Source organism: Muscardinus avellanarius, assembly GCF_963383645.1.
Source record: "Muscardinus avellanarius genome assembly, chromosome: 11".
In the NCBI taxonomy this organism is placed as follows: Eukaryota; Metazoa; Chordata; class Mammalia; order Rodentia; family Gliridae; genus Muscardinus; species Muscardinus avellanarius.
Genome location: NC_137797.1, coordinates 105934229 through 105961511, shown reverse-complemented (window position 1 = coordinate 105961511; position 27283 = coordinate 105934229). Strand labels below are relative to the sequence as shown.

At 40.4% G+C, this 27283-nt stretch overlaps 1 protein-coding gene across 2 annotated transcripts in view; it reads right to left on the bottom strand.

The window, feature by feature from the left end:
* Positions 1 to 27283, bottom strand: part of PTPRO (protein tyrosine phosphatase receptor type O) — a gene marked incomplete at both ends in the record, with an annotated part of 207500 nt that overhangs the window by 81045 nt on the left and 99172 nt on the right. For both annotated transcript variants that reach the window (XM_080705559.1, XM_080705560.1), the window contains 4 exons: positions 1820 to 2266; positions 3885 to 4037; positions 5510 to 5668; positions 11345 to 11618. In XM_080705559.1, coding sequence (XP_080561685.1) covers positions 1820 to 2266; positions 3885 to 4037; positions 5510 to 5668; positions 11345 to 11618 — 1033 coding nt within the window. The remainder of the gene's footprint in view (positions 1 to 1819; positions 2267 to 3884; positions 4038 to 5509; positions 5669 to 11344; positions 11619 to 27283) is intronic.

Sequence of the window (27283 nt, the reverse complement as noted above, 5' to 3'; positions counted from 1 at the left end):
AAATAATACAATTATATACAAAATAGAAATAGATATTAGAAAATCACATGTGTTTTTTCTTCATCTGATGTAAGAGATAATAACCAGCACTAAATATCTCATAAACGTCTGTTGTAACATTGAGTCTCCATAAATATTTTAAAGTAGATTGGATTGTTTCCAGTTGGAGGAATACTGCCTGGCATATATTTCTTCATTTCTTTGCTTCTCTCAAGTTTAAAAGCAAAAATTATTTTACATTTCTTCAGTCTCTGTCCTGCTGCTAATTAATTCATTTGAAGTCTTTCTGTATCAGTTGGTAACTGCAACAGTCTTCAAAAGACCACACTGCGATCACATAAAAGCACGATTGAAACTTCATGAAAATTGGCAGCCAACTAAATATTCTGAGTGACAAAACACTATCTTTCAAAGAATACACCAAGGAAAAGACAAATAAAAGATCAAGGGAACTTTCAGTTTTCTTTAAAGTATAAGCAATGCCAGAAAAGTGACTTTTGACTCAAATAATTAGAAATAAGATTTTATATAATAATTTTATATACAATATACAACTTTATACAATTTTGTATAACATTGGGGTTGACTGATTGTAATATTGGGGTTGGCTGATTATAATATTGGGGTGTGGCTGACTGTATATAATATTGGGGTCGGCTGCTTGCTCTGTCATCTAGTATAAAACAATCCACAGATGTACCTCATCCTGTTAAACAAAATGGGAATAAAGAATCTGTCACATATGGAACTGCATGATCTCAGTGTTCAACCACAGAAATAAGGCTACCATTGTCACCTCAAATGCTGACCCACGTTAGTATAAACTCAAAAGACACAACAAAGAGCCATAATCGTATACCAGACAATAGCCCAGATCTTCCCTGGCTCCGTATTCATGAATGAGCTGGCTAAAATACTACAGAGAACAAATCTCAAATGTTTGGTACGTGAATACAAATTCTAACGTAGTAGCTATAGCGTGAATACAAATTCTAACACAGTAGCTAGCTGTAGCTACTACGTTAGAAATACCAGTTGTCAGTACCACAAAAAAAGAAAAAAGAAAAGAAAAAGAAATACCAGTTATTGCCCATTTTCTTTCTTTTTCTTTTCTTTTTTTGGTGGTACTGGGGGTGGAACCCAGAGGCTTTCTACCTCTGGGCTATACTCCCAGACCTATTTTTTATATTCTATTTGGAGACAGGGTCTCACTGCGTTGCTGAGAGCCTAAGTAGCTGAGGCTGGCTTTGATCCTCCGGTCTCAGCCTCCCAAGGGCGGGGATTACAAGCGTGCACCACCACGCCGGGCTTATTGCCCATTTTCCATTTTGCTACCAGCTCCTTCTCAGAAAAAATTTGAGTGCTGGTTCCAGAGAGGAATACGAGTAGCTGAGTATTTCTCAGTCTTTGGGAGAAGTAGTCATTTTGTCAGAAAAATTTTTTTTTCTCTTTCTCAAATTTGCATACAAGAAAACAAAAGTTTTCTAGACAATTCTGTAATGGTTAGATCTGTGATCTAAAATATTTCCCCAGATAGGGTTTTCCTCAGTCTCCTGGCTATGTGAAATGTTAGTGAAACCTATATTGTTGCTAGTAATGGCATCTCGTGACTCCCCCAAATCTTCTGGTTCTGAACAAATACTCGTTTCAGATTTCTGCTCTCAGCCCACAGTGGATACTCAATTAAATTATTTCTTTTCTTTGTAATTTTTCTTTAAGTGTTAACCCTCTACGCCCAGTCTCTTTCTGAAGTCAAACTGGAAGCGTGCTAGTGTCCTGGGTGACATTTCTCGTTTTCTCTGAGTTCCTACTACTTTACCTTCTTTCTCTAGCAGGATGTTGAATCCATCAAAAGCAGTCGGTGGTTTCGGTGGTAACCAGCTCAAGATCATTTGCACGGGGAAGGAAGAGAAAGAGTCGGGGGCTGACTTCTCGGTCTCGCCGAGTGGACTGTCATTCTCGTATTGCGTGGGAAGGACACTGACAAACTCGTCCTCGTTGTCAGGCGTGGCGGAGGCGCTGTCCCACCAATATGGCACAGACGTCGTTTCATAGACACTGTTGTTCAAGTCCGGCCAACCCGAAGACACACTCACAGTGGCGACGGCGGCAGGAGTTTCTTCTGTGACACGGAAGGGTTTGTCTTTTCCTGTTGTATCTTGTGATTTGATAAAGGATTCTTCTGGGAAACTGCCACTCTCTTCTTCCCAGCTGCTTTTATTCAAGTTGACAAAGTGGACAGAAATGTTTTGGGGTGGGTAGGGGGCTGCAAAAAAGAAAATTTTCATTTTCAAGCAACTTTTAATTATATTATCTCAAATACTTAATTCTACTAAAAAGTCAAATAGGTAATAGAGTTAGGTGAGAGTTTTAATTTTATTTTTTTTTGGGGAGGGGGAATGTGTATGTAGTACTGGGGATGGAACCCCGGGGCATTCTACCTCTGAGATACACCCCCAGCCCTATTTTTTGTTATTTATTTTGAAATACAGTCTTACTGAGTTTCAAAGGGCTTTGCTAAGTAGCTAAGGCTGGCCTCAAACCTGTGATCCTCCTGTCTCAGCCTCCCAAATGCTGGCTTCTGCCTGCAACCGTTTCTAACTCTTTTAGGTAGCTGCTCAAATACTACCTCCCCTATGAACTAATAAAAATTAATTTCTCAGCCGGGCGTGGTGGTGCACGCTTGTAATCCCCGCGCTTGGGAGGCAGAGACAGGAGGATCGCGCAGGTTCGAAGCCAGATGTGCTGGCTTAAGAGACCCTGTTTCCAAATAAAAAGTATAGAATAGGTCTGGGAGTGTAGCCCGGAGGTAGAAGGGCTTCCAGGAACCCCAGTACCACCAAAAAAAAAAAATTAATTTCTCCTTCCTTTGCATTGTTATGTCACTTTTGACCTCTTTGATGACATTTATCTTATTCTGCCTTGTAATTTTTCCCATTTGTCCAACACATGTACCAGTTTTTTAGGACAGAGACCCTGTCTCACCAATCTTTGTCTTAATCTTTCTTAATACTTAGAACAACTTCCAGGTAGAAGGCACTCAGTCAATGTGTCTACTTCACTGGAGTAACAAAAAAATTGCAAATACAACCTTTGAAGTTGACATGAGGAAAGTTCACTATTTAGCTGAAACTGTTTCCTTGTCTTGGCCTAATTCAAAGAGAGGCCAGACATCTTGGAATTTCAAATTATAAGGGCCTCTGTTTTTAATACGCAGGTACATCAGGTATACTTAGTAATGGGTGTTTTGTAGAAATATATGTAAATATATGTTTATCCATCCATCCATCCATCCATCCATCCATCCATCCATCCATCCACCCATCCATCTATTCATCCATCCATCCATCCATCCATCCATCTATTCATCCATCCATCCATCCATCCATCCATCCATCTATTCATCCATCCATCTATCTGTCCCATAATCATTCTTCATATTAATGATGATACTAAAAATTCAGCACTGTAAGTTTTAGATATCAGGATCCTGATGTTTTCCCTTAATAATCTGATAATCTGTACTAGACTGTCTCCTCTCTGTTTTAATGCTATATGGGCATCTGTCAGACTTTAAAATGAGCAATGTTGGGTTATGGAATAACCAGTGATTACTAGTACATCTAGTTATTTCATTATAACTTTTGGTAGTGCCATAGACCTTTTTACTCAAAGATTGTAGACCAAAGATTGCATTATTTATTTTAGATTTTTCTGATTAATCACTTTGCTTGATTCCTTTCACATCAACAGAACATGTGTTTTAGTTGATTACAAAATAAGTATTTATTTTCTTCCTTAGCTTTATAAAAGGACTTTTTTGGAGAATATAAAAGAACAGCCTGTAATTTACTTATTCTAAGCAGTTCGGTTCTGTGACTTACCAGTCCTGTGTTGTTTGGGTTCATGGCTGATACCACTGAACTCCACGAGGGCACTTTTATTAAACGTTGCCTCAGACACCAGCTGAAATGTGATGTTACTATAACATATTCCCGGAAGCCAGTGATTAAATACTGTTTTTCCTTTAAAGAAATCTGTGAAGAGGAAAATGGAGAACATTAAAATAGGACTTTCTAAATGTCATGCGCTTGTGGTAAGTTATAAACAACTATAATTTAAAATATTCATGAAATAATATTCTCTTCAATTTCTGGCATGTTAGTAGAGAATTAGGAGGCTAGAGATGACATTTTGAGTCTTTAAATCTAGAAAGTCTTTTTCTGACAGGATTTCTAAGGAGATGGAATTAAATTGGATTTAAATTTTTGTTATAGGAAATCTTGGCAATACAGGAATGCTTGCTAACCATTTAGTTCATGATGAAAAAACTAAAGTATTTTGCCACTTTATAACACAAGAAATAGTGATTTTATAGGGTATGTTTTCACTTATAAAAACTAGCCTGTTATTTTAAAAGTAGACTGGCTTATTTACCAATTGGCAAACGGGACCCGAGAAGGAGAGAGAAAAGATAAAAATTTGATATCTATATGGAAAAACATTAAAGAAAAGAATACATTTAAATTTAAATGTCCAATCTAAGTCAAACAAAACTAGAAAACAAAATACTTGATGAGGTTGACTTGAGTGTGTGTGTGTGTGTGTGTGTGTGTGTGTGCGCGCGCGTGCGCTTAGGATACTAAAGATTAAACCCAGGGGCATTCTTCCTCTGAGTTACACCCCCAGCCCTTTTAATTTTTTTTGTTTGGAAACAAGAGCTTGTTAGATTGCTGAGTGTCACTGAATTGCTGCAGCTACCTCCAAAACCGTGATCCTCCTGTCTCAGCCTTCCAAGTATTGGTATTCCAGGTGTATGCTACCACACTCGTGACTTGGTTCATTTGAATAATTTGAATTATTAAATTTCCCTGCCTCTAATATTTCTCTACCCCTTCTCTACAGAGTCTTCATCAAGCCAATAAAAAGTGAAACCGATATTCATGTATTAATATAATCATCAATTGGTCACGTAGGTAAATATATATATGTATATATATACATACACACACACATACACACACACACACACATATATATATATATATATACACACACACACACACACACACACATACCACACACATACATATAAATATTGTCCTTCATATCTGAGAATAATCTCAGATCATGTTGAACAAAACTTTGTGAATGTCACCCTCTTCGCCACCCAATCCTAGCAATGCCCCTTTGCAGTGGGCTAAGTCAGGTGAGGTTGCTTTTAAATATTTTAAAATTTATTTTACATACCAAATATGCTGCCTTTGGCAACAATGACATGTAACTGAAAATAATTTGAGTTTTTCTCTAATCTTATGCATGACCTGTGATTCTCCTCTGATGAAGCAGATGGTCTAAGGTGCCTCATCACAAGATTTTTATGAATCAGAAACTATTTCTAGTGACTTATTTATAGGTCAAGTAGTGGATCACAAGCCATCTTAGAGTAAGAGAGGAAACCATCTGGAAAAGTCATGCGCAGTGTACTAGTTTCCATTTTTCCTCTTACCTTTGTACAGCATGGTCCGGAAGTCTTTGCCCTCCCAGTAGCTTATGTTCACTCTCGTGAAAACATTATATTTCTCTGGATAATGAATTTCAAACAGGACCCCTGTTTCAGGAGAAGGTTTATAGTCATATATTGAAACGCTGGTTACAGGTAGAGGTTCTAAGGGAAGAAAATGCAGAAAAGGGAGAAAAGAGGGAGAAAGATTACCATTAGTCATTAGTCATTCATTCATTCACTCATTCATTCATTCATTATTTGTACTAGGTGTGAAACCCAGGTGCGTTTGACATCTGAGCTACACCCCCAGCCTTACTTTATTTTATTTTATTTTTTGCGGGTCTGGGGATGGAACCCAGGGGCAATCAACCTCCGAGTTACACCTCCTGCCCTATTCTTTATTCTTTATTTTGAAACAGGGTCTCACTAAGTTGCGGAGGGCCTCACTAAGTAGCTGAGGTTGTCCGCGAACCGTGATCCTCCTGTCTCACCTCCCAAATTATTATTATTATTATTATTATTATTATTATTTTATTTTGAAACAGGGTCTCACTAAGTTGCGGAGGATCTCCACAAGTTTCTGAAGCTGGCTTTGAAAATGTGATCCTCCGGTCTCAGATTCCAAAGTACTGGTGGTACAGGCAAATGCCACTACACCCAGTTGAGAATTTTACTTATATTTTTGTTTTCTGAGCATTAAACACTTCAATTTTCTTAAGTTGAGTGTTTTTTCTTAGCAGTAATTAATAAAGTACATTTTTTATGGTGCTTTCTGTATTTTGAAGAGCTTTCATAATTACTTTTCCATTTGCAAAAACCCTGAGGTCTAGGGAGAAGAAATATTAATATATCTCCATTCAACAGATAGACATAATAAAAACCCAAAGACTCTAAATTACTTGTCATAAGCAATTTAACAAGTTTGTGGTAGAATCTATATCTCTAGGTTCCTAGTTCATTATTTCTTTTCCTCATACCAAGAAAATTTGATTTTAATAACAGACCAGTGACAGAAAATACATTTTGGCTCTGACCAATAATAAATATTTATGTGAATAATTTATTCTTCATGCGAACTTAGCACTTATTTTTCTGTTACGTGTAAAATTGGAAAGCATTTCAACACTGTGAAAGCGATAGTTTATAGGGTTATAAAGCCTCTTTCTATGGCATCTTAAAACTTTATTTCTAGTTGGCTTGAGTTGTCAAGTCACCTCAAAACTTTAAAAAAAACTCATTTTAAATGAAAAAAACCTATGATTGATATGTGTCTGCATCTGTTCCACATCCCATCTCTCAACAAAATTCTTGTAAAATATGAGAGTTCTCCTACCCTTTAGAAGGAGCTATTACATTATCTTTTGTGTGTGTGTGTGGTGCTGGGGATTGAACCCAGAGGCATTCTACCTCTGAGCTACACCCCCAGCCACGTTAGAAAATATAAAGAGCCAGATTCAGAAAAAACTATAGTGAAAAAACAAAGCACAGCCCCTGAGCTGATAGCTTCATCATTGTCTCTTTCAAGACAAGCATCTAAAAGACAGTCCATGGCCGGCAACTAAAGTTGTCTTATTCTCAAGAGCATTGCGTTGACTCTGAGCAGGTATTACAAATGTGTTCTAAACCTTTAAAATATTCTTTCCACTAGAAAAGTAACAATGGCAAAATAAATCATTAAACTGGCAAATAATGGTATAGAGCTCAAAAATCATCAGTAACCTTGCTCTTTAATTTCTTCTTTTATAAAGGAGGAACGTATAACCCCGATATTACCTGGTGAGACCTCATTTTTAATGTTAGAAATACTTGCGAACCAATGTCCAGTTCTTATATTGCTAATATAGCTTCTTAAAGCTGAGATAATGCACTGGAGCCTTTCAGAAAATGAAACAAAATAGGTCACCGCTGATTAATTTTACTCTTTAAAAATCAATGTGAATTTCCTCTTCCCCTTATGATGTGATGCAGAGAAAGCTTTAAGAGATATCACATCTTCCCTTCTCCCCTCCAAGTACCCCACGAAATCTCAGGTCACCTTGAGCTTTTCAGAGGGGCGAGACTGAAAAGCACCCAAGTGAAGTGAAGCCCAAGGAGAGACAAGCTTCTGAGCGGAGCAGAGGGGAAGGTCGAAGGTTAAAGACTGCGAGCTCGAGATAAAGGAAACAAGGACCTTCCCAGCTAGACGCTTTGCTTAAGTCAAGCAGCAAGAAACCAGCAAACAGGGGGCGAAGCCCATCTGATCACAACCGCTTGCCGGAAAGTACCCAGACCCTCGTTTAAATCCATTTATATGAGAAAAGATACAGGGGGATTGAGGGGTTAGGAGACAGCAAAGCTAGGCACAGTTTGAACCGCAGGCAAACATCTTTGTCTGAGCGCCACTTGGCAGGTATAGTAATAACATTACATTATGCCCGGCGTGATGGCGCACGCTTGTCATCCCCACGCTTAGGAGGCGGAGACAGGAGGATGGCGCAGGTTCGAAGCCAGCCGCGTTGGCTTAAGAGACCCTGTTCCCAAATAAAAATATAAAATAGGTCTGGGAATGTAGCCCGGAGGTAGAAGGGTTTCCAGGAACCCCAGTACCACCACCAAAAAAAAAAAAAAAAGAATTTAATTTAAAATAAAATGAGTAACTGTTGGAGAATGCATATATAGACCACTTTCATTATCCAAAAATCCTAGGACAGCACTGGTTCAAAATAATGGGGAAACACAGACATAATTGAAGCCATTACTCATTACTCTCTCTGTTTCTTTTCCTGGGCTTCCATTGGGTGAGCAAGAGAATGGTTAGGGCAGGGGAGGAGAGTGGATACCTTCTTAGGGCACAGACATGCAGACGGAGTGTGAGCCACGAAGAGACCAGCAAGAAAAGTTACTTCCCTGGGCCTTTCTTGAACCCAAGCAGAAGGTGTACCATATTGGACAAGGACCCAAAAATGTTCCCCTCTCAGTTTTTAGGAAGAGGCTTCCTCTTCTGAGAGATAGAAAAAGCCATCACTGCCTGTTCCTGCAAGAGGCGCAGGAACAGAGAAGATATGTTTTGAGTATATTGAATTAAGTAAAACACATTAAAACTAATTTCATCTTTTAAAAAAATTTCTATTATGTTGACCAGAAAATTTCACATCACATATGTGGTTAGTATTCTATTTTTAGTTGGACAGTGCTACTTTAAGCACTCACATTAAAGAGAAAAGAAAATGAACAAGACCCAACTCTATGATGTCTATAAGAAACCCATTTATACATAAAGACATTATTAGGTGGAAAAGATCCACAAAAATAAAGACCTGTGCAAAATTTCCAAATTTGGGGGGCGCTCAACTCACATCTAAGCCCAGAGGTCACAGAAGAATTCAAAGAAAGACAGAGGTGGATATTTCAAATAGAGCTCAAGGGCTTAAGTATCAGCAAGACACACTAGCCATCTTTTAGAGATTTGTCAAAGTTCTTCATGAACCAGTAGCTAAGGGGCTGAGTCTTCCCACATCATCTGACTGGGGATGGATGAGGATGTCCTGAAGAACAGCGGGTCAGCAACAGTAATTTTAGTTCTGTGTGCTATTTTGTTTTATGTCTTAGTCATTTCTCCTCACTCTCTCCTATTCTTGCTCAACTGACCCAAACTGATGTTTATGGATCACCTATTAAGTGTACATCTCAAGCTAGGTGTCCAAAAATTATAAATTATATAGAGAGTTTTAAAAACAAAGTGTTCTTATTATAGTCACTCTATGCCTAGATAAAGTGCCTGAATCTAATTCCTAATTCATTCAAATTTCCTCCCTCCCTCCCTCCCTCCCTTCCTTCCTTCCTTCCTTCCTTCCTTCCTTCCTTCCTTCCTTCCTTCCCTTTCTCTCTGTCTCTTTCTCTGCCTCTCTCTCTGTCTCTCTCTCTTGTTTTGAAGATTGCACTTGGGAGCATTCTATCTCTGAGTTATTCCTTAGCCTATGTTATGTTTATTTGAAATGAAATCTCACTAAAGTTGCTAAAGGTTTTGTTAATTTGCTGAGGCTGGCCACAAACCTGCAATCTTCCTGTCTTAGCCTCCCAAGTACTGGAATTATAGGCATGTATCACCACTTCCAGCTTTTTTATAACCTCTTTAAAAAAGATAGTATTTTATCAGGTAAGTTCTTCCTTTAATTCAGCTAATTCCTAGATTCTTTTTCTTTTTCTTTTTGTCTATGGACCTTGAAGGTCTTGGGTCTGTGCCATTGCTAATTGTTAGGACTGAATAGCGATCCTGGGATTCTGTCAATAGAGACTTTAATTAATTTTTGACAAGCATGTTGAAAATATGGCCTCTAGCTTGATTCTGAGTGCTTTTTTTTTTCTCCTTTTATTTCCATAGACAGTTTCACGGTGTCCTTTGACTTAATTGTGGCCAGAATAAGCACACATAGCTGGTGTTTTACAGACAGTCACTACTGCAGAGCTTGCTCTGACCAACATAGCAAAAGGAACTTTGCTGAGCCATTCAATTGCTCTAGGGATAAACTCTAATGTCGTAGGTACCCACTTTTCTTCCAATCATCAACATACACAATAGAGTCGCATTTTGCTTTGAGAGTAGACATTAAAGACAGAGAGTAAAGTGAAAAATCACTTCTGAAAACTTCTAATATCAGCATTAACTCTTTTTTTTAAATCAGATAAATTTAATTATCAAGAATAATGGGTGTTTGTAATCCCAGGGAGGCTGAGACAGGAGGATCGCAGGTTTGCAGCCTGCCTTAGCTACTTAGTGAGGCCCTCTACAACTTAGTGAGAACTTGTTTCAAAATAAAGAATAAGAAATAGGGCTGGGGGTGTAGCTCCGTAATAGAATGCCCTTCAGTTCAATCCCCAGTACCTCAAAAAAAAAGAGTAATGGATTTCATTGTGGCACATTGTGACACAAAGTGAGATAGTACTTTGATTGTGCCTACCCTCCCATTAACTCTTGAGACATATGCTACTGAAGCTAAAATTTCAGTGATTTTTTTCCTTTTTCTTCTTCTTCTTCTTCTTCTTCTTCTTCTTCTTCTTCTTCTTCTTCTCTTCTTCTTCTTCTTCTTCTTCTTCTTCTTCTTCTTCTTCTTCTTTTTGGCAGTACTGGGGATGGAACCCAGGGGCATTCTACCTCTGAGCTACACCCTATTTTTTATTCTTCTTTTTGAAACAGGGTCTCACTAAGTTGTGAAGGGCCTCACTAAGTAGCTGAGGCTGGCTGCAAACCTGTCATCCTCCTGTCTCAGCCTCCCAAGTACTGAGGTTACAAGTGTGCACCACCACGCCCGGCTAGACTTTTGATTCTTTTTGTTGTTTGGGGCATTTTTCTTGGGCAGTGGAAGCTTAGGATATTTTGAAGTGGAGATGGGGAATCGTGTCTGGTAAATAAAGATATCTTTTTTTCTCTCTCAGCTAAGAATGTATGATGAATTTTGGTATGCTGAATATGTGTAGAAATTTATTGACTTGAAAACCAAATTGCTTAATATGAGAATATATGTGCTGGAAAAAACCCTGATAAATTATGACCACAGTAGTAAGTAATATAGCAGAAAATTGATATGGTCCAATCATGAATTAAAAATCATCATTCAGTTTCAGAATATATTACTTCAGTAAGGTTTTAGTGTGTTGACTTTAACGGGTTTTGGCTTAACCAAAGGTACATAAATAAACATTATCTGGTAAGAAGCTATTTTCTAAGAGAAGGCAGAACTTTGAATCCATGCCACTTGAGTTGGACACAGTCATCTTGCCATTCCGGCTGACTCTGTCTCAGTGGGAACCCCATGAGGACGCACCCCGGAGGGAGAGGGCAAGGTGGCAGAGGGTGCTTACTTGTTAACACAGTGATCGACCTGGATGGCTTGGTAACCACGTTTCCATTGACGACCACGAGGGTGATGATGTAGTAGAGGCCATGATAATTGGCCTTAAAGATCACAGGGGGAGGCAAAGTGCTGTTGAATTCCTCGAACTCGAAGAAATAATTTTTGGATTCACCGGTTATCTTCACGACGTACACGGATGCCAAACTGACCACATCTGAGGCTTCTAAGGAGACAACGATGCTGTTATCATCGTGGACCGTCACCTGGAAACTTGTAGCACTCTGTTTAAGAAAAGAGAGACAGGAGATAGAGGTCAAATTCAGAGTATGGGCAATAAAAACTCCTGGCACAATTTTTTCTAAAAAGAATGTTCATGGTAGGCATTCTGGTACTGGAGATTGATCTAAATGGCCTTCTACCTCTGAGCTAATTGATCTCCCACCTCCTGCCCTTTTTACTGTTTTATTAATTTTATATATATATATATATATATATATATATATATATATATATATATATTTTTTTTTTTTTTTTTTTTACAGTACTGGTGATTGAACCCAGGGCATTCTGCCTCCGAGCTACACTCCCAGCCCTATTTTTTATTTTTCATTTTGAAACAGGGTCTCAATGACTTGCAAAGGGCTTCACTGAGTAGCTGATGCTGTCCATGAACCACGATACTCCTGTCTCAGCCTCCCAAATGCTGGGATTATAAGCCTGCACCTCCATGACCGTCGGGCCACTGTTTTAAACAGGATTTTATTAAGTTGATGAGGGTCTTGTTAACTTGCTGAGGTTGTCCTCAAAATTGCGATCCTCCCTTCTCAGCCTCCCAAGTACTGGAATTACAGGCATGCACCACCATGCCCAAGTTAGGTATTATTTCTTAAAACTGCTTTATGTGACTATTTTAGTTACACAAGGAGAACTGGGAGGAAGAAATTTTCCCTGTTATAACAAATGATCTCAGGGTTTTACTTGAGGATTTTTCTCCACTGAAAAGGTATTTTCACTTCCTGACTGTGTCTCATAATTAACACAAAATAAACATCAAGCGGATGAATAAAGAGTGAACAAAGTCATGGTGAAGGTCAAAGTCCACGCACATCCCTGACCTGAGGAGCGACGAGGTTTGAAGAAACTTTTTTCACCTTGGAAGGAGTGAGCCATAAAGGCCCTCCCTAGGAAAATCCTAGCACATTTCAAGATTATTATTTCCTCTTTCACATCTCACTGGTCAGTTAGGAAAGCAGAAAAGGGAAAAAAAAGTCAGGATGAAAAACCTGTGAGACTCCTCCTCATCAGACAGCCACTCATAAGAGAGAGGGCGGGGGCCGAACAACCTGCAGGTCCGCCACACTCACTCACTGAGTAAAACACAGTTTGGCATTGGGTCACAGAGTTGCAAGATTCTCTTGAAGCCTGAGGGGCCAGGGCTCAGGTTCAGGATCTCCTTCTACCCCTGCCATTGTGCCATGGGGACGGTTGGCAATTTGTGCCCATGGTGGACAGACTGAAGGTACAGCAGGGGCACCTGGGAGGCCTAGTGCCGGTCACTGGGCACCTCACTGACAGGTGAGACGCGAGAGAGGAAATACTAATCTTGAAATGTTTTAGAATTTTCCTAGGGAGGGCCTCTACGGCCTCACTCCTTCCAAGAAGAGAGCTTCTTAAAACCTGGTTGCTGTTCTGTTCTGGCCTCCCCTTCTCCCTTCATGCTCTGTGAGCTGAACCTGCTCCTCCTCCTGCTGCTGCTGCTGCTGCTGCTGCTGCTGCTGCTGCTGCTGCTGCTGCTGCTGCTGCTGCTCAGGAGGTCAGATTCTTCCTTTTCCGGGGCACGGAACCTTCTCGCACCACCAGTTTCCATCAGTGTGGGGAATGAAGGACACACATGTCCTAAGCCAGGAGCCCTCGCTCGCTGCTGCCATAGCCGCAGGTGGATGCACGGCCAGGATCAGGGACCAGGAGGTAGTCAATGTGCATCAATTTCCCTGGCCTCGCCATCTCCTCTTCTTTTCAAGGAACGTTCATTGGTGTTAACATCTCTCAGGTTAAAACTGGCACAAAGACAACAGCAACCACCACCACACCCTTCTCCCTTTAAAACTCTCCCTGCAAATTTTACCTCTTCTATTTATTCTGTCTGCTTTCTGTAGGATTCTCTGTAGACAAACATTTTAAGATGCGGTCTGGAAATAGCAGGAAAGTTCTCAATGGACTGAGAAGACTTGTGTACGAGGAAAAAAGAGAGTAATTACATCCACATTAACAGAAGTTATTAATGGATATATGCTCATGGGGAGCCCTTGGGTACCACCCAGTGCGCCAGTCCTAGGGACGTAAACAGAGTTCAACGTTCAGAGCGTCTCCGGTTTATTTGCAGTTTGATGGTCACCAATGGCCATTTATTCATGAGATGCTCAATGACTGGGAAATTCTGGTTATAAATGCATTTTCAAATTAACTTTTGGCTGGGTGTGGTGCTGCACGCTTGTAATCCCAGCATTAGAGAGGCTGAGACAGGAGGATCAGGGTTCATGGACATCTCAGCTACTTAGGCTCTTTGAAACTCTGTGAGACCCTGTTATAAAAATAATAATAATTTAAAAAATAGGGTTGGGGGGTATATCTTGGAAGTAGAATGCCCCTGGGTTCCATCCCCAGTACTACAAAAAAAATTAACCTTTTGATTTTAACTTTTTGAAAATTTGACATGCAACTTTTTCATGATAATTTAAATATTGACTATACATGTTTTAGAATTTATTTGGTATCTCTGCTGGACATGGTGGCATATGCTTGTAATCCCTGCGCTTGGGAGGCGGAGAAAGGAGGATTGTGTAGGTTCGAACACCTCGCTTCTTTGAGAGACCCTGTTTCCAAATAAATATATAAAAAATAAGTCTGGGAGTGTAACCCGGAGAAGGGTTTCCAGGAACCCCAGTACCACCAAAAAAAAAAAAAAAAAAAAAGAATTTATTTGGTATCTCAATGAGCTAAAATAATTTTTCTTATTGATATACCTTTTGTCCCAAATATAGATAGGCTATTGGGCTTAATATCTGAAAGTTTTCTTTTGGGGAGAAAGTAGTTATTATTTATTTCTCTTCCCTTATTATTTATCTCTTTTACTTAAACAGTAGCATTTAATACATAAAGGAAAAACCCAATAAAGTATAGACAGTATATAAAAGTCAAACACTGGCTATCCAGTAGCAATAAAATCTTGTTTTTATGTCAAATTGATCATAGAAGCCGATTCAATAATTCAGAAAACATTAAATTTACAAACATCAAGCTCATAATTATTATTATTTATCATAGTACTTGGGATTAAACCCAAGAGAGGTCTATCACTTGACTACATCCCCAGCCCTTATTATTTTTTCCATTAAAAAAGTGTCTTGCTAAGTTGCTGAATGTGTCGCTGTGTTGCTGAGGCTGGCCTCAAACCTGCGATCCTGTCTCAGCCTCCCAAATACTGGGATTACAAGCAAGCGCCACTGTACCTGTCTATAAATTCACAATTATTCATTTTAGCTGCCAATAACTGGAGGCGGTTGTGATGATAAAAAAAAAAGTAGGAATAAATGAAGTCAGTTTTCTAAGTGTTTAAGAAGCGTATGGCTCATGTGTCATGATGCTTCATAGACAGTGAAATCTTTCAGTGAGGGGACTGATCTCCCGAATGCCAAGGACAGCTTTGGGGATGATGGTATGAGGCATGACAATAACCAGTGGCCCGTGCACTCCCAGGTTGCCAAAAATAAATCAGAGTGGCTAATCAGATTCAGCCAGCGGGATTAATGAGAGGGGCAGCAAGCCAAAAGAAATCTGGGCGGAGAGCCTAACACAAATGTCATCAGTGCACTGGCTTTCTTTGCTGTGCCCCGCCTCAGCCTGTCCAGGAATCTATGTTCAGGAGAAAGTTCTGTGTGTATGCTGCAGGCATGAGCCTTCTGCGGGAAACGGAGCAAGATGGGTGCTCTGACAGTCACAGACGCGGATGGATAAACTTGGGCATGGCCGACATTGATTTATTTGGGTGGCTGAAAAATAATTCAAACATTTAGTGTCTTGAGACCAGATTTGCAGTGGGATTGTCTTCGCAGAAATTTCCCGTTGCATGGCAAAATTTAATGTGGCGATTTCTCTGGTCCGGGGTTCTCGATTTACTCTTGAGAGGGCGAGGGTGCAACTGTGGCATGGCGGATTGATGTGAGAACTGGTCTAGGTCCAAGCCTTAGGCTTCTTGGTATTTAAGCATTCTACACTAAAAGTCAAGCAGAAATCCTGGGACACTTTGGACTGTCCCCAACAACTTCAGCGACTGTTACCTACTGACCCTTTAATATAGACTAGGTTCTGTTTGGGGCTGAGCATTATCATTATTAATAATTACTATTTGATGCTGGAAATGGAACCTTGAGGCATTCTATCTCTGAGTTACACTCCCAGCCCTTTTTAGCACGCGCGCGTGCGCGTGCACGTGTGTGTGTGTGTGTGTATGTGTGTGTGTGTGTGTGTGTGTGTGTGTGTGTGTGTTTAATTTTGAAAGAGGCTCTTGCTAAATTGCCGAGGGCCTGGCTAATACTGGAAATAGAACCCTGAGGCCTTCTATTTCTGAGTTACACTCCCAGCTCTTTTTTAGTAATTTTTAAATTTTGAAATAGACTCTTGCTAAATTGCTGAGAGCCTGGCTAATTTGCTAATGCTGGCCTCCAACCTATGATTTTCCTGTCTCAGCCTCCCAAGTACTGGGATTACAGGTGTGCGCCACCACACCTGGCTTGTGCAGAGCATTTAATATATATATATATTTTTTCTTTTATTCCTTACTGCAAACCTCAGACATTTGTCATTACCCCCATTTTATCCAAAGAGGTCAGATAATTTGCTTTAGAGCATAGAACTAGACTAGGAACCAAGGGGCTGGAATTCATAGTCCTGCTCTGTGATCTATAATCTTTGAAAACTTGGGGAAGTTCCAGGATCTCTAAATTTCATCTTAATTTCTAGAATAGGAGCGATCCTGAAACTCACGGGATTTTTGTGAGGATTAAATGTCTTTTACAAAAACGCTAGCACTATGGATGCAAAACACACGAGCTGTATTTCAAAGGCCGTTCTGTAAATCTTACTTAGGTTTTGGGTCACTCGATGACCCTTTAATTAGAAAGGCTGTATAAACAGTTGCTTAACTAGCTTCAAAGTCCTGGAGTATTTTGCAATTATGTTCACTGGAGGTTTTAATCCTAGCCTTGGAGAACTATCCATTTATTCATTCAACAACAAACAAACATCAGTTGAGTGCCACCTTGGCACCGGGCATCACGGTAGGTGCTGGCTAGATGCCAACGCATAGGGCAAGATGCTTGTACTTTGCGAGCCCAGAGTCGTGAGAGCAATGCATTCAATATGCAGTGAAACTATGATCGCAAGTTTTAGTCCCTGTACACTTTGAAAAACAGTCCACTTGACACCTGCTTTCCTGCCTGTCTGGAATCCCTTCCTAGATTACAACTCTTCTTTTGCAGTTTTTTTTTCTTCCCACTATAAAATCAACACAGTGCTGACCAACGTTACTAATCATGGCGCCTCATTCCTGGGCCCAAGCAAGTACCTTGAGTCAGTCGGGGTGAATCGTGGCACCCGGTCTCCTCTCCAGGAGGCATAGGTGAACTAAGCTAAGTCATCCCCAGTACTTCCTCTGGGATTTCATAACTAGAATTAGTGTGAAGAAGCTATTTCCCCCTCTGAGTTTAAGGACCTCTTAGATGCAAAGCTGGAGAAGTTAGCATCTTTAATTTCTGCTCCATAAAATCATTGCTTTGGATAGAGTCCTGATTTGGTTTGAGACCCTAATTGCAGTCATCATAAAACCTAGCCACTGTGTGGTTTGGTGACATAAGTGAATAAATCCAGCCTTTTACTTAAATTGGTTAGGATGCAGTTCCCCAGTTGAAGCCCAAGTCTTGACCAGATCAGGAGGATCATTCAGTGCTTTGGGCACACAGACAAGGGAGCCATTGTGTCTTCTTCTGTAGATGAGTGTTACGGGAGGCTTAAAGGAGAAGATGATGTATAAAGATGCTCAGGAGTTTACCTGGGGACAGGAAAGTCCTTTTTTAATGTGGGAAGATGCTCCACAGTCCTCTGGAGTAATTAATAATTAAATGGTAGTGAGAAGCTCAAGGGTGTGGGCTGGAAGCCCAATCCCGACACGTACCTTGCTAAGGAGTTTGGATATATTTCAGTGAAAGAAAATAATGATGTATGTTCTACATCACTGGCCATCAGGGAGATGCAAATCAAAACTATACTGAGATTCCATCTACCCCCGATCAGAATGACAATCATAAAGAAGTCAAATAACAATAAATGTTGGCAAGGTTGTGGGGAAATGGGCACTTTTCTACATTGTTTGTGGGATTATAAACTAGTCCAGACACTATGGAGATCAATGTGGAGAGTACTTTGAACACTGGGAATGGATCCACCATATGATCCGGCTATACCACTGCTGGATATCTTTCCAAAGGGGTCGCAACCAGAGAACTACAGTAACATATGCATACCCATGTTCATAGCAGCACAACTCACAATAGCCAAAGTATAGAACCATCTGAGGTGTCCATCAACAGATGAATGGATCACAAAATTATGGGAAATACACACAGTGGAATTCTACTCAGCTATAAAGAAAAATAAAATCACATCATTTGCAAGAAAATGGAAGGACCTGGAGAACATTATGTGAAGTGAGATTAGCCAATCCTGGAGAGTGAAGGGTCATATGTTTATTTTTTTCACTTATATTTCTTCTTATTCATGTTATATATTATCCAACTACTAACATTGAAAATAATAACATAGATAAAAATATGTTTGCTCTAATATGTGCAGGACAGGGAGTAATTGGGATACAGAAAGACTCCAGATGAGGAGGAGAAACCCAGGGGAGCATAGAGGAGTTTTAGGGTAGGGGTGGAGGAAGACTGAGGTTCATTAATAGAAAGACTACCATAGACAATGTGTACACATGTGAATATATACCAACGTCAATCTGAGGACTCTGTATTGAGAGGGAGGGAAATAGGGAGGGGGCACCAAGAGCGTGTGCATGGATGTCATGGTCAACAGAATTTACATTATGATGTGATACTATAATGTACAGGATAAAAGCACAAAAATAAAACAAGAAAATAATGAGTTTTTTAAGATCACAGTTTAGAAGGGCCATTATACAGTCAGGCGTGTGGGGGATCCCGACATGCCTGGGCCCATCTAGGGCCAGCGGACAGCAGGGAAGCTGTTTCTACTGCTCAGCAGGGATGTGATAAGAGTCAAACAAGGGTAGCTGACCAAGCCGGCCCACGTGACACACACCCAGGCTGTGACAGGGGCTGCCGCTGGCAGCCCAATCAATCATCAGATGTCTTAGAGAACAGATTAGAGGGAAGACCTAGAAAATTTCTGCTGCCCAAGGCTACCACGTAGACGGCAACAGGATGTTCAGCTCTTTTCAGTAGTAACATTAATGATGTCCGCTGCTTAGAGAGCACTTAGGACCAAGATTCTCTGTAGATGTCATACAGTTCATCCACTTAACATCCTGTCCAGCTCCCAAGAAACCTTTTTTAGATGTACTTTTTTTTTTTTTCCACTTAGCTTCCTCGGATCAGGAAGACCGGAGTCTGAGCACAATCCTGCTAGGGCTTCTGCTGACCCTTCCTAAGAATCACTTGCAGTTGTCTTCCGGAAATCATACGGGTATCGTTTGCATGTTGTTCTCAAAGGCAAAGAGTGGCCTCCCCCTCCTCCCCAGTTTCCAGCTTATTTATTCAGCAATTCCGTAGATGTGTCAGGAGCTGGGCAGGACCCTACGGATATACTATATTTGGAGCCAAAGAGAAAGACAAGTAAGTGTATCTTTGCTCTTCCTCAGATTGTGTCTGATCAATAACAGAGAGGAGGATGATAAGGATGTGGATAGCATACCAAAGAGCACTGATGGACATAGTGCTTATGTCGTACCAGAGCCTGTTCTGAAGCCCACACCGCAGTGTCGGATGAACGCCTGCTGAATGAATTGAGCCTCAATCTGCTGTGCAATGCCTGGCTTCGCTGTCTCTTAAGTGCGTGGTCTCTCAAGGGAGTCCATGCCTGAGTGGGCATGCCCACCAGCTCAGCTCCAGTCATTCCTGTCTGCATGATTTCAGAATGCAGAGGTCTCATCTCTTATGCTTCTATGAGCTAAAACAGGTCCAAACTCAAACGCCAGGCAGGTAATCCAGGTGAGAGAGAGTCCCAGCCTAAGAGCCCAGGAATGAGGAATCAGTTTGTAACCTGGAAGGGTCATGCATTGTCTAAGGGCTTCTATGAAAATCCACAGCTGCAGCAAAAGAAGGTTATTCTGGCTCAAGATAATTGGCAGGTCAGACTCAGCCCATGGGCTGCCGATTACAACCCTTGGATTTTGTAGGCATTGCTGTTTCCTTAATAATCGGGCCTTTCAGTTTCATACTCTACTGACTTGGCTCAACCGCGGGGCAGAAATTTAGCTCTGTCACTCATGAAGGATTGATTCTAAAATAACACACATAATATTTACTCATCGATTTGCCATGTGCGTGTATGGGCAAAATGGTGGCTTATTTGCAGGTAAAAATGCAATCATGGCTTCTTGATTTCCAACAAGGTCTCAGAGTGGACGCTCTGCAGAGGTCTTCACTTTTGGAGATGAAATATCGATGCTGGAGGAAAGCATGCATGGGAACTGGCGGTTTTAAAAGAAAAGAGGCTGCAAGGCTGAAGAGAGGTGCCAAGATTTCATGTGATATATAGGATGATGATAATAATAGTCTAATAGTCTCGTATCCCATTTTATATCTTAGAAAGCACTTTCACGTACATTTTCTGACTGAAGCCTCAAAATACCCCATTAAGTTATTATCTCAATTCACATTTGAAGACATTGAAGCTCAAAGACATTGAATAGATTGCTTCAGGCAGCTCTATTATTATGGTGGGGGGGAAGCTGGAACTCAAGGGAATCCTTTTAACTAAAAATTTTGTGAGTCTATTATCCTGAAGCCGAAATGAATTCCCCAGTGCTACCTTTTCTACCTGTACTTAATTGGGGGTGAACCCCCTCAGCACAAACCATGACTTCTTCCTCTATATTAAGCTTGATAGATGATCAGAAAGTGGTGGCAGGAAGAAAAAAAAATGTTTTTAAGACAGACCCAGGTTCAAATTCTAAATTAATAGTATTTTATTTTTAGTCATTAAGCCTTAGTTATCTCAGGTATTGTGACTAGGTTATTTGTGGGGAGGGAGGAGAACAAATGAAAATATATGGGCACATTTCCCAGCTTGCCACTAGGTATTTAGCAAGATCCTCTCAAACCAAAAGTTAATTGTTATTTTATGCTTTTTTTCCCCCGTTTTCTCATTGATTTGCTTTGGTTCACATACATTTTAGAAGTTGTATCTTTATCTATTAGTGCATTTATTTATTTATTTATTTTTTAAATGGAGAACAAATTTTATTCTAAAAATAGATGTCGGGAACAATCAAATACTCAAGGCTGGTCAATATAATAGAAAAAAGTTAAGAGGAGTTTGCTTTTTTCTTCTAAAAATATACTTTATCATTCTAATATCCTACCCACGCTCATCTATCTTTATTCTAGTTGTTCCTTTTATGAATTATCCAATAAAATTTTTGAATCAGAGTTGCCTTCTGCCTGATACTTAGAGGCATGAATTTGGATTATTTTATTTTCAAGTAAATATCTTCTCAAGGAATAAAAAATAAGCAAAATTAGCATGATAAATGTGTGCTTAGGAAATGTATCCAAGAGTAATATATATATTTTTTACTGTGTCTTCTTAAATTTCTGCAGATAAAAAAACTTCGCTGAAAGTCCTGATACTCCAAAACAATAAATTATACTATGCGCATACAGAGAGAAGACATAGCCACATTCAGTCATATCTTTTATAGGACACAGATTTCCTGATTTACATGTGGTTTCAGTCCATTCATTCAGTCATCAGTGCCGCTCCTTGTTGGGATACCAAGAACAAGAGCAGCCTGTATTTCTCCTTTTACACATGCGTGGCAGCTAGTGCTAACCTGTTCCACTGAAGGTAACCATGGGAACAGTTTCAGGGCCTACTGTGCTGAGATTTTGGAGGTCTGGAAGCCATGTCTGGCTGATGATTGACTGGCGTGGATGTGGGTCTGCAGCCCAGGAAGCCACAAGATACCTTTGTTTTTAACACTTAACAATCTGGCAGACTCTAAACACATGTAGCATTCTTTCAGCTTACTGTGTTATGTACCGGAGGGGCTCCTGATGGGTTAATTCTGCCTGGGAAGCAACTGTTATTTTCATAAAATGGAACACTGACAAACATAATTCTTCCTGATTTTTTTTTTTTTATTCTTCGCCTCCTTCTATTCTATTCTTACCGGTATTTATAGTTTGAGAAAGATGCTTATAAAAATGTCACTGTCCCACTTACTGAAAGAGCATGTGAAAGATGATGGTACTAATCACTTATTTTAGAATGGATGAGTTCAGTCAAATTTCCCCTCAGGCATGAAGTATCTTTCCACTGGTGACACAGTTAATTAAATCCTGAAGGCAGCTGACAAGAAGGGCAGCCTACTTACGGAGCTCAGCACCTAGCATATTTAGGCGGCTCCCTTGTGACCTTTTGTGCAGCAGTGACCTTTAACATGCTTACTTGTTTATATGCTTTTGTTGGTACACTGTAATTATACATGATAATGAGGTTGAAACCGATAGAAATATACCTGATCTGCACACAGCTGTTGGTGTGTTTCTCTATGGGTCCCACCTTGTTCTGTTTTTCCTCCCTGTACATGTTATGAGTTTGGTAATATCTCTTCTTTTTAAGATCAACATTAGCAACAACAAAACTGTCCGACTTTTAGGGCAAATTGTTTCTTGTGTCCTCCATCATTGCTAGGATTCTAGGCTGTCCTCAAAGGCTGACCCCTCTGCGAAAGATAAATGGAAGCCCAGAGTTCAAGGGACACGAGGTACAACACTCTGCATACATGCTCGACTCCATGTTTCTATTCAGATAGTTTTTAAACTTTTGTGCCCTTGGTACAGAGGATATGATGGCCAGGAAAAGAAATCTCATTTCTCCCAGGTGTGGGGGCACACGTTTGTAATCCCTGTGCTTGGGAGGCGGAGACTGGAGGATCGCACAGGTTGGAAGCCAGCCTTGCTGGCTTAAGAGACCCTGTTTCCAAATAAAAATAATATAAAATAGGTCTGGGAGTGTAGCCCGAAGGTAGAAGGGTTTCCAGGAACCCCAGTACCACACACACACACACAAAAAAAAAAAAAAAAGAAATCTCATTTTATTTGTGTGTGTGTGTGTGTGTGTGTAACTGGGGATGGAGCCCAGAAGTATTCTACCTCCAAGATATACCACCAGTCCTCTTTTATTATTTATTTTGAAACAGAGTCTTACAAAGTGACTGCCCACTGGCCTCGAACCTGCCATTCTTCTGCCCAGCATCCTAAATACAGGGGTGTGCAACACGCCTGGCTCATTTTTATCTAAGTTGTGTTTGGGGTCTACAAAAAAAAGAAAGAAAGTAAATTATTTTACATAAATAAATAATTACAAGTGGAAAACACATTGTTTGTTGTTTAGAAGGACATGATCCAGAGAGATCAAGATCTAGGGAGATCTCCCCTAGACCCGGGGTGAGTTAAGCTGAGACCCAAGGGCTAGGAAGGGGCGGCCTGTTAGAGGCGAAAGTTAGGAAAGACAAATACCGTGCATGGCGACGGGGGCTTGAGAACGCAGAGTAGTTGATGAATCAAACATCAGCAGCATGGCTGAAAGTGGAGGCTAGATTATAAGAAACACAGTAGAGCCTTGTAAAACAAGTGAGAACACCGAAGGCAACAGGACGTGACTTAGGGGCTTTAGAAGAGAGTAACATTATTTGATTTGCATTCTGTCATGGAAACCAAAATTATTTTTTTTTTGTGGTGCTGGGCATTGAACTCAGGGGCATTCTACTGCCAAGCTACATCCCCAGCCCTATTTTATTTTATTTTATTTTTTGAAATGGAGCCTTGCTAGGTTATTGAGACTCTGACTACATCGGTAAGGCTGTCCTTGAACCTGGAATCCTCCTGTCTCACTCTCCCAAGTACTGGAGTCACAGAGATGTGCCATCATGCCTGTATGAAGCAAAAAAGTTTATTATGCTGCCTGCTGGCTACAGAATTCCTCTTGGGTGATGTTTTACTTGGTGAAAAAAAAAAAACCCACTTGGTAACTAACGGCTTGTGTTAGAAAGGACCGTTCTGATGGTGTGAGTAGCAGAACCTAGACAAATAAACAAAACCAAAACATCTGCCAAGTTAGTATTCATGTTAAAAAAAAAAAAAAAGGAATGGCTGTATTCCAAAAAGTATGGGAAAAGAGAAGAGGGGAAGGGAGAGAAATTTGCAGCCGGCGAGGAAGCCAAGGGGCATGCTGGAAGGGCCCGATGCTCCGTTGGAAGCCAAAGTTTTGATTAGTAAACACATCTCCAGCTTCTGGAATCCCAGTCTTTCCTGAAGTCAGCTACTACAGGCGGGAAGGCTTCCTGGGAGGGGACCATGTGGGAATCGTGGGAATCGTGCCAAAGGGGCTGAGTTTTGCATCAATCTGTGAGGGCCCAGGAGGAGCATCTGTGGAAATTGGCACCCGATGGAAGGGGAATTTGTGGCGATGTAAGTTTTTATTTTTATCAATTTAGAAAGAAAAAAAAACCCAAATGGGATTTTCATTACCCTCAAAGGAAATTGAGGTTTATTTATTTATTTATTTATTTATTTATTTATTTATTTTTGGTGGTACTGGGGGTGGAACCCAGAGGCTTTCTACCTCCGGGCTATACTCCCAGACCTATTTTATATTTTATTTGGAAACAGGGTCTCACTAAGTTGCTGAGAGCCTCACTAAGTAGCTGAGGCTGGCTTCGAACCTGCGCGATCCTCCTGTCTCAGCCTCCCAAGCACGGGGATTACAAGCGTGCACCACCACGCCCGGTGGGAATTGAGGTTTAAAGCAAGCTTTATTTAGGCCTCAAGGGGCAGGAGGATCCTTCTGAGAGCAGAAGGAACTGGTCACTGAGGTCAGAGGATAAGTAAGGGTGGTCTAAGCAGTTCAGTGGAGAACATTAGGTGTCAGGTGAAATTTGAGTGTATATTCCTTAGAACTTCGTTTTGGGAATGGATGGGTTGTGGGCTGGTTGTGAGTTGGTTGTGTGGTTGATTTCACACACACACACACACACACACACACACACACACACACACACACACTTCACCATCATATACAGAAAAGACTGCAGCAAGCAAGTATTGGTAGGGAAAGATGAGGACGGCATGTATCATTAGTTCAGTGCAGTTTGATACACAGGAGTATAAGATGTCTTTGGGCATCTGAGTACAAAAGCCAAATAGATAACTAGATAACAGGTGTGCACATCCCAAATTTTGAAGGGATCGAATTTGAAGCTAGAGGAGTCAAGAGGCCACTGTGCTGTATACAAGCGGAGCTTACTTTGATTAGAAGCCTACATTTTAAGCATCACCTCACTTGTTCCTGGTAACTCAGCCAGATACTCAGCAACTGACCAAGACCCTTTTTCAAAATAGAAAATAAAATGGGACTGGGTGTGGCTCAGAGGTAGACTGCCTCTGGGTTGATTTCCCAGTACAAAAACCAAAACAAAGCAGAACAAAAAATTGGGGGAGGGGGAATCACCAAGCTTATTTGCTGCCAAATGCATACTAAATTCTTTAGATTGTCAGTCAAAACTTTACAATTTGATCCAAATTTATCATCTCATCTGTCACAAACTCCATGAACTCCGTTAAGCAGTTAAACTGCTTTCTGGTTTCTGTGGTTCTACTTGAGTATTTTTTCAGGCTGAAATACCCATCCTCTCAGCTTCAAATATCTGACACTCTCTCTCTGTTCAAATGTCACCTTCTTTAAGAAGCCAGTATGACACCCTGGACTAATCAGTATGTTTCTAATGAAACTTCACGGGCCTCTATGTTAATCTCCCCCAGCATGTGGGATTGTACATGAGATCTTATAATCCTAGTAATCCTAGGCAGATCGCTCTTACAGTGTGAGAGATGAGTAATTTAAACTGTCTTTTCTCTTTACCCAAGACTTTCCATCTTCCAGTTAGTTATTTATAGCATCCCCTTAAGCCAATATATAAAGAGAAAATATGTCCGGATTTTTCTATAAAACTGGAACATTTTGACATTCATCTTATTGCATGATGCTAACTTTAACTTGTCACCAATGAGTGAGTGATATGTTCAGTCAGCGCTGATGCTATTTTGAATTCCAAGAAGGCTGGGATAACAATCTGATATTTATGTTTTGTAAATGACACTCAAAAATATCTTTGTCTCCAGGAACAGCTGTAAAAGGACAGTGTGCGATTTACTGCATCAACATGAAAGGGTTCCATTCTCTGAAAGGATGGGCGTTTATATAAACCATGCTCTGGTGTGTAGTGTTAAGGACATATCATTACTTAACATACTGAACTTGCTGCTAATTGGCATTTTAAATATTTTCTTATAATGTGTAGTTTGCAAAACAGAAATGTTCCATCACTGATATAATTAAAATATAGTGTTACCACTAGAAAATTACTGGAGTGAACGGGATCTAAAGGCAGGATGGATTCGTTCATAGAATTCTTTACAGAAATATTTAAACCTTTTTTTTTCACAGTTTTCTTGTTATTTAAAGACTCTGTTTATATCTTCTTGGTGGATTGTTCCTAGCAAAACAAATAACCCAATCAAGAAATGGGCCACTGAATTGAATAGATGCTTCACAAAAGAAGAGACACAAATGGCCAATAGACACATGAAAAAATGTTCAACATCATTAGCCATCAGGGAGATGCAAATCAAAACTATGCCGAGATTCCATCGAACCTCAATCAGAGTGACAAGCACAAAGAAGTCAAATAACAACAAATGCTGCCCTGGATGTGGGGAAAGAGGAGCTCTTTTACTCTGTTGGTTGGACTGCAAACTAGGTCAGCCACTATGGAGATCAGTGTGGAGATTCCTTAGAAAACTGGGAATATATCCACCATATGATCCAGCCATACCACTCCTGGGTATCTTTCCAAAGGGGATGAAATCAGAGAACTACAGTAACATATGCATACCTATGTTCATAGCAGCACAATTCATAATAGCCAAAATATGGAACCAACCTAGGTCTCCATCAACAGATGAATGGATTGTGAAATTATGGGGAATACACACAATGGAATTCTACTCAGCAATAAAGAACACAATCATGTCATTTGCAAGAAGATGGAAAGACCTGGAGAATATTATGTTTAGTGAGATCAGCCAAGCACAGAAAGAGAAGGGACATATCTTTTCTCTAATATGCTCAAGCTAGGGAGTATTGGGGATACCAGAGGGACTCCAGATAATGGAGGGGAAACCTCAGCAAAGCTAGAATGGAAGGGTGGGAGAGGAAGAAGGCTGAGCTTGATTAACAGAGGAGCTACATCTGAATATGTGTAAAAGTATGAATGGAGCATGGTCAACCTGGACACTCACTGTTGGGAGGGGCGGAAGGGAAGTGGGGGGCACCAGGCACTGCCTGAATGCAGGGGATTTTCAATATGGTCACATAAAAAACAAAAAACAAACAAACAAACAAACAAAAAAAACCCGCTGGGCATGCACACTTGTAATCCCCGTGCTGGGGAGGCAGAGATAGAAGGATCTCGCAGGTTCAAAGCCCCTCGCTGGTTTAAGAAACCCTGTTTCTAAATAAAAATATAAAAAATAGGTCCGGGAGTGTAGTCCAGAGAAGGGTTTCCAGGAAC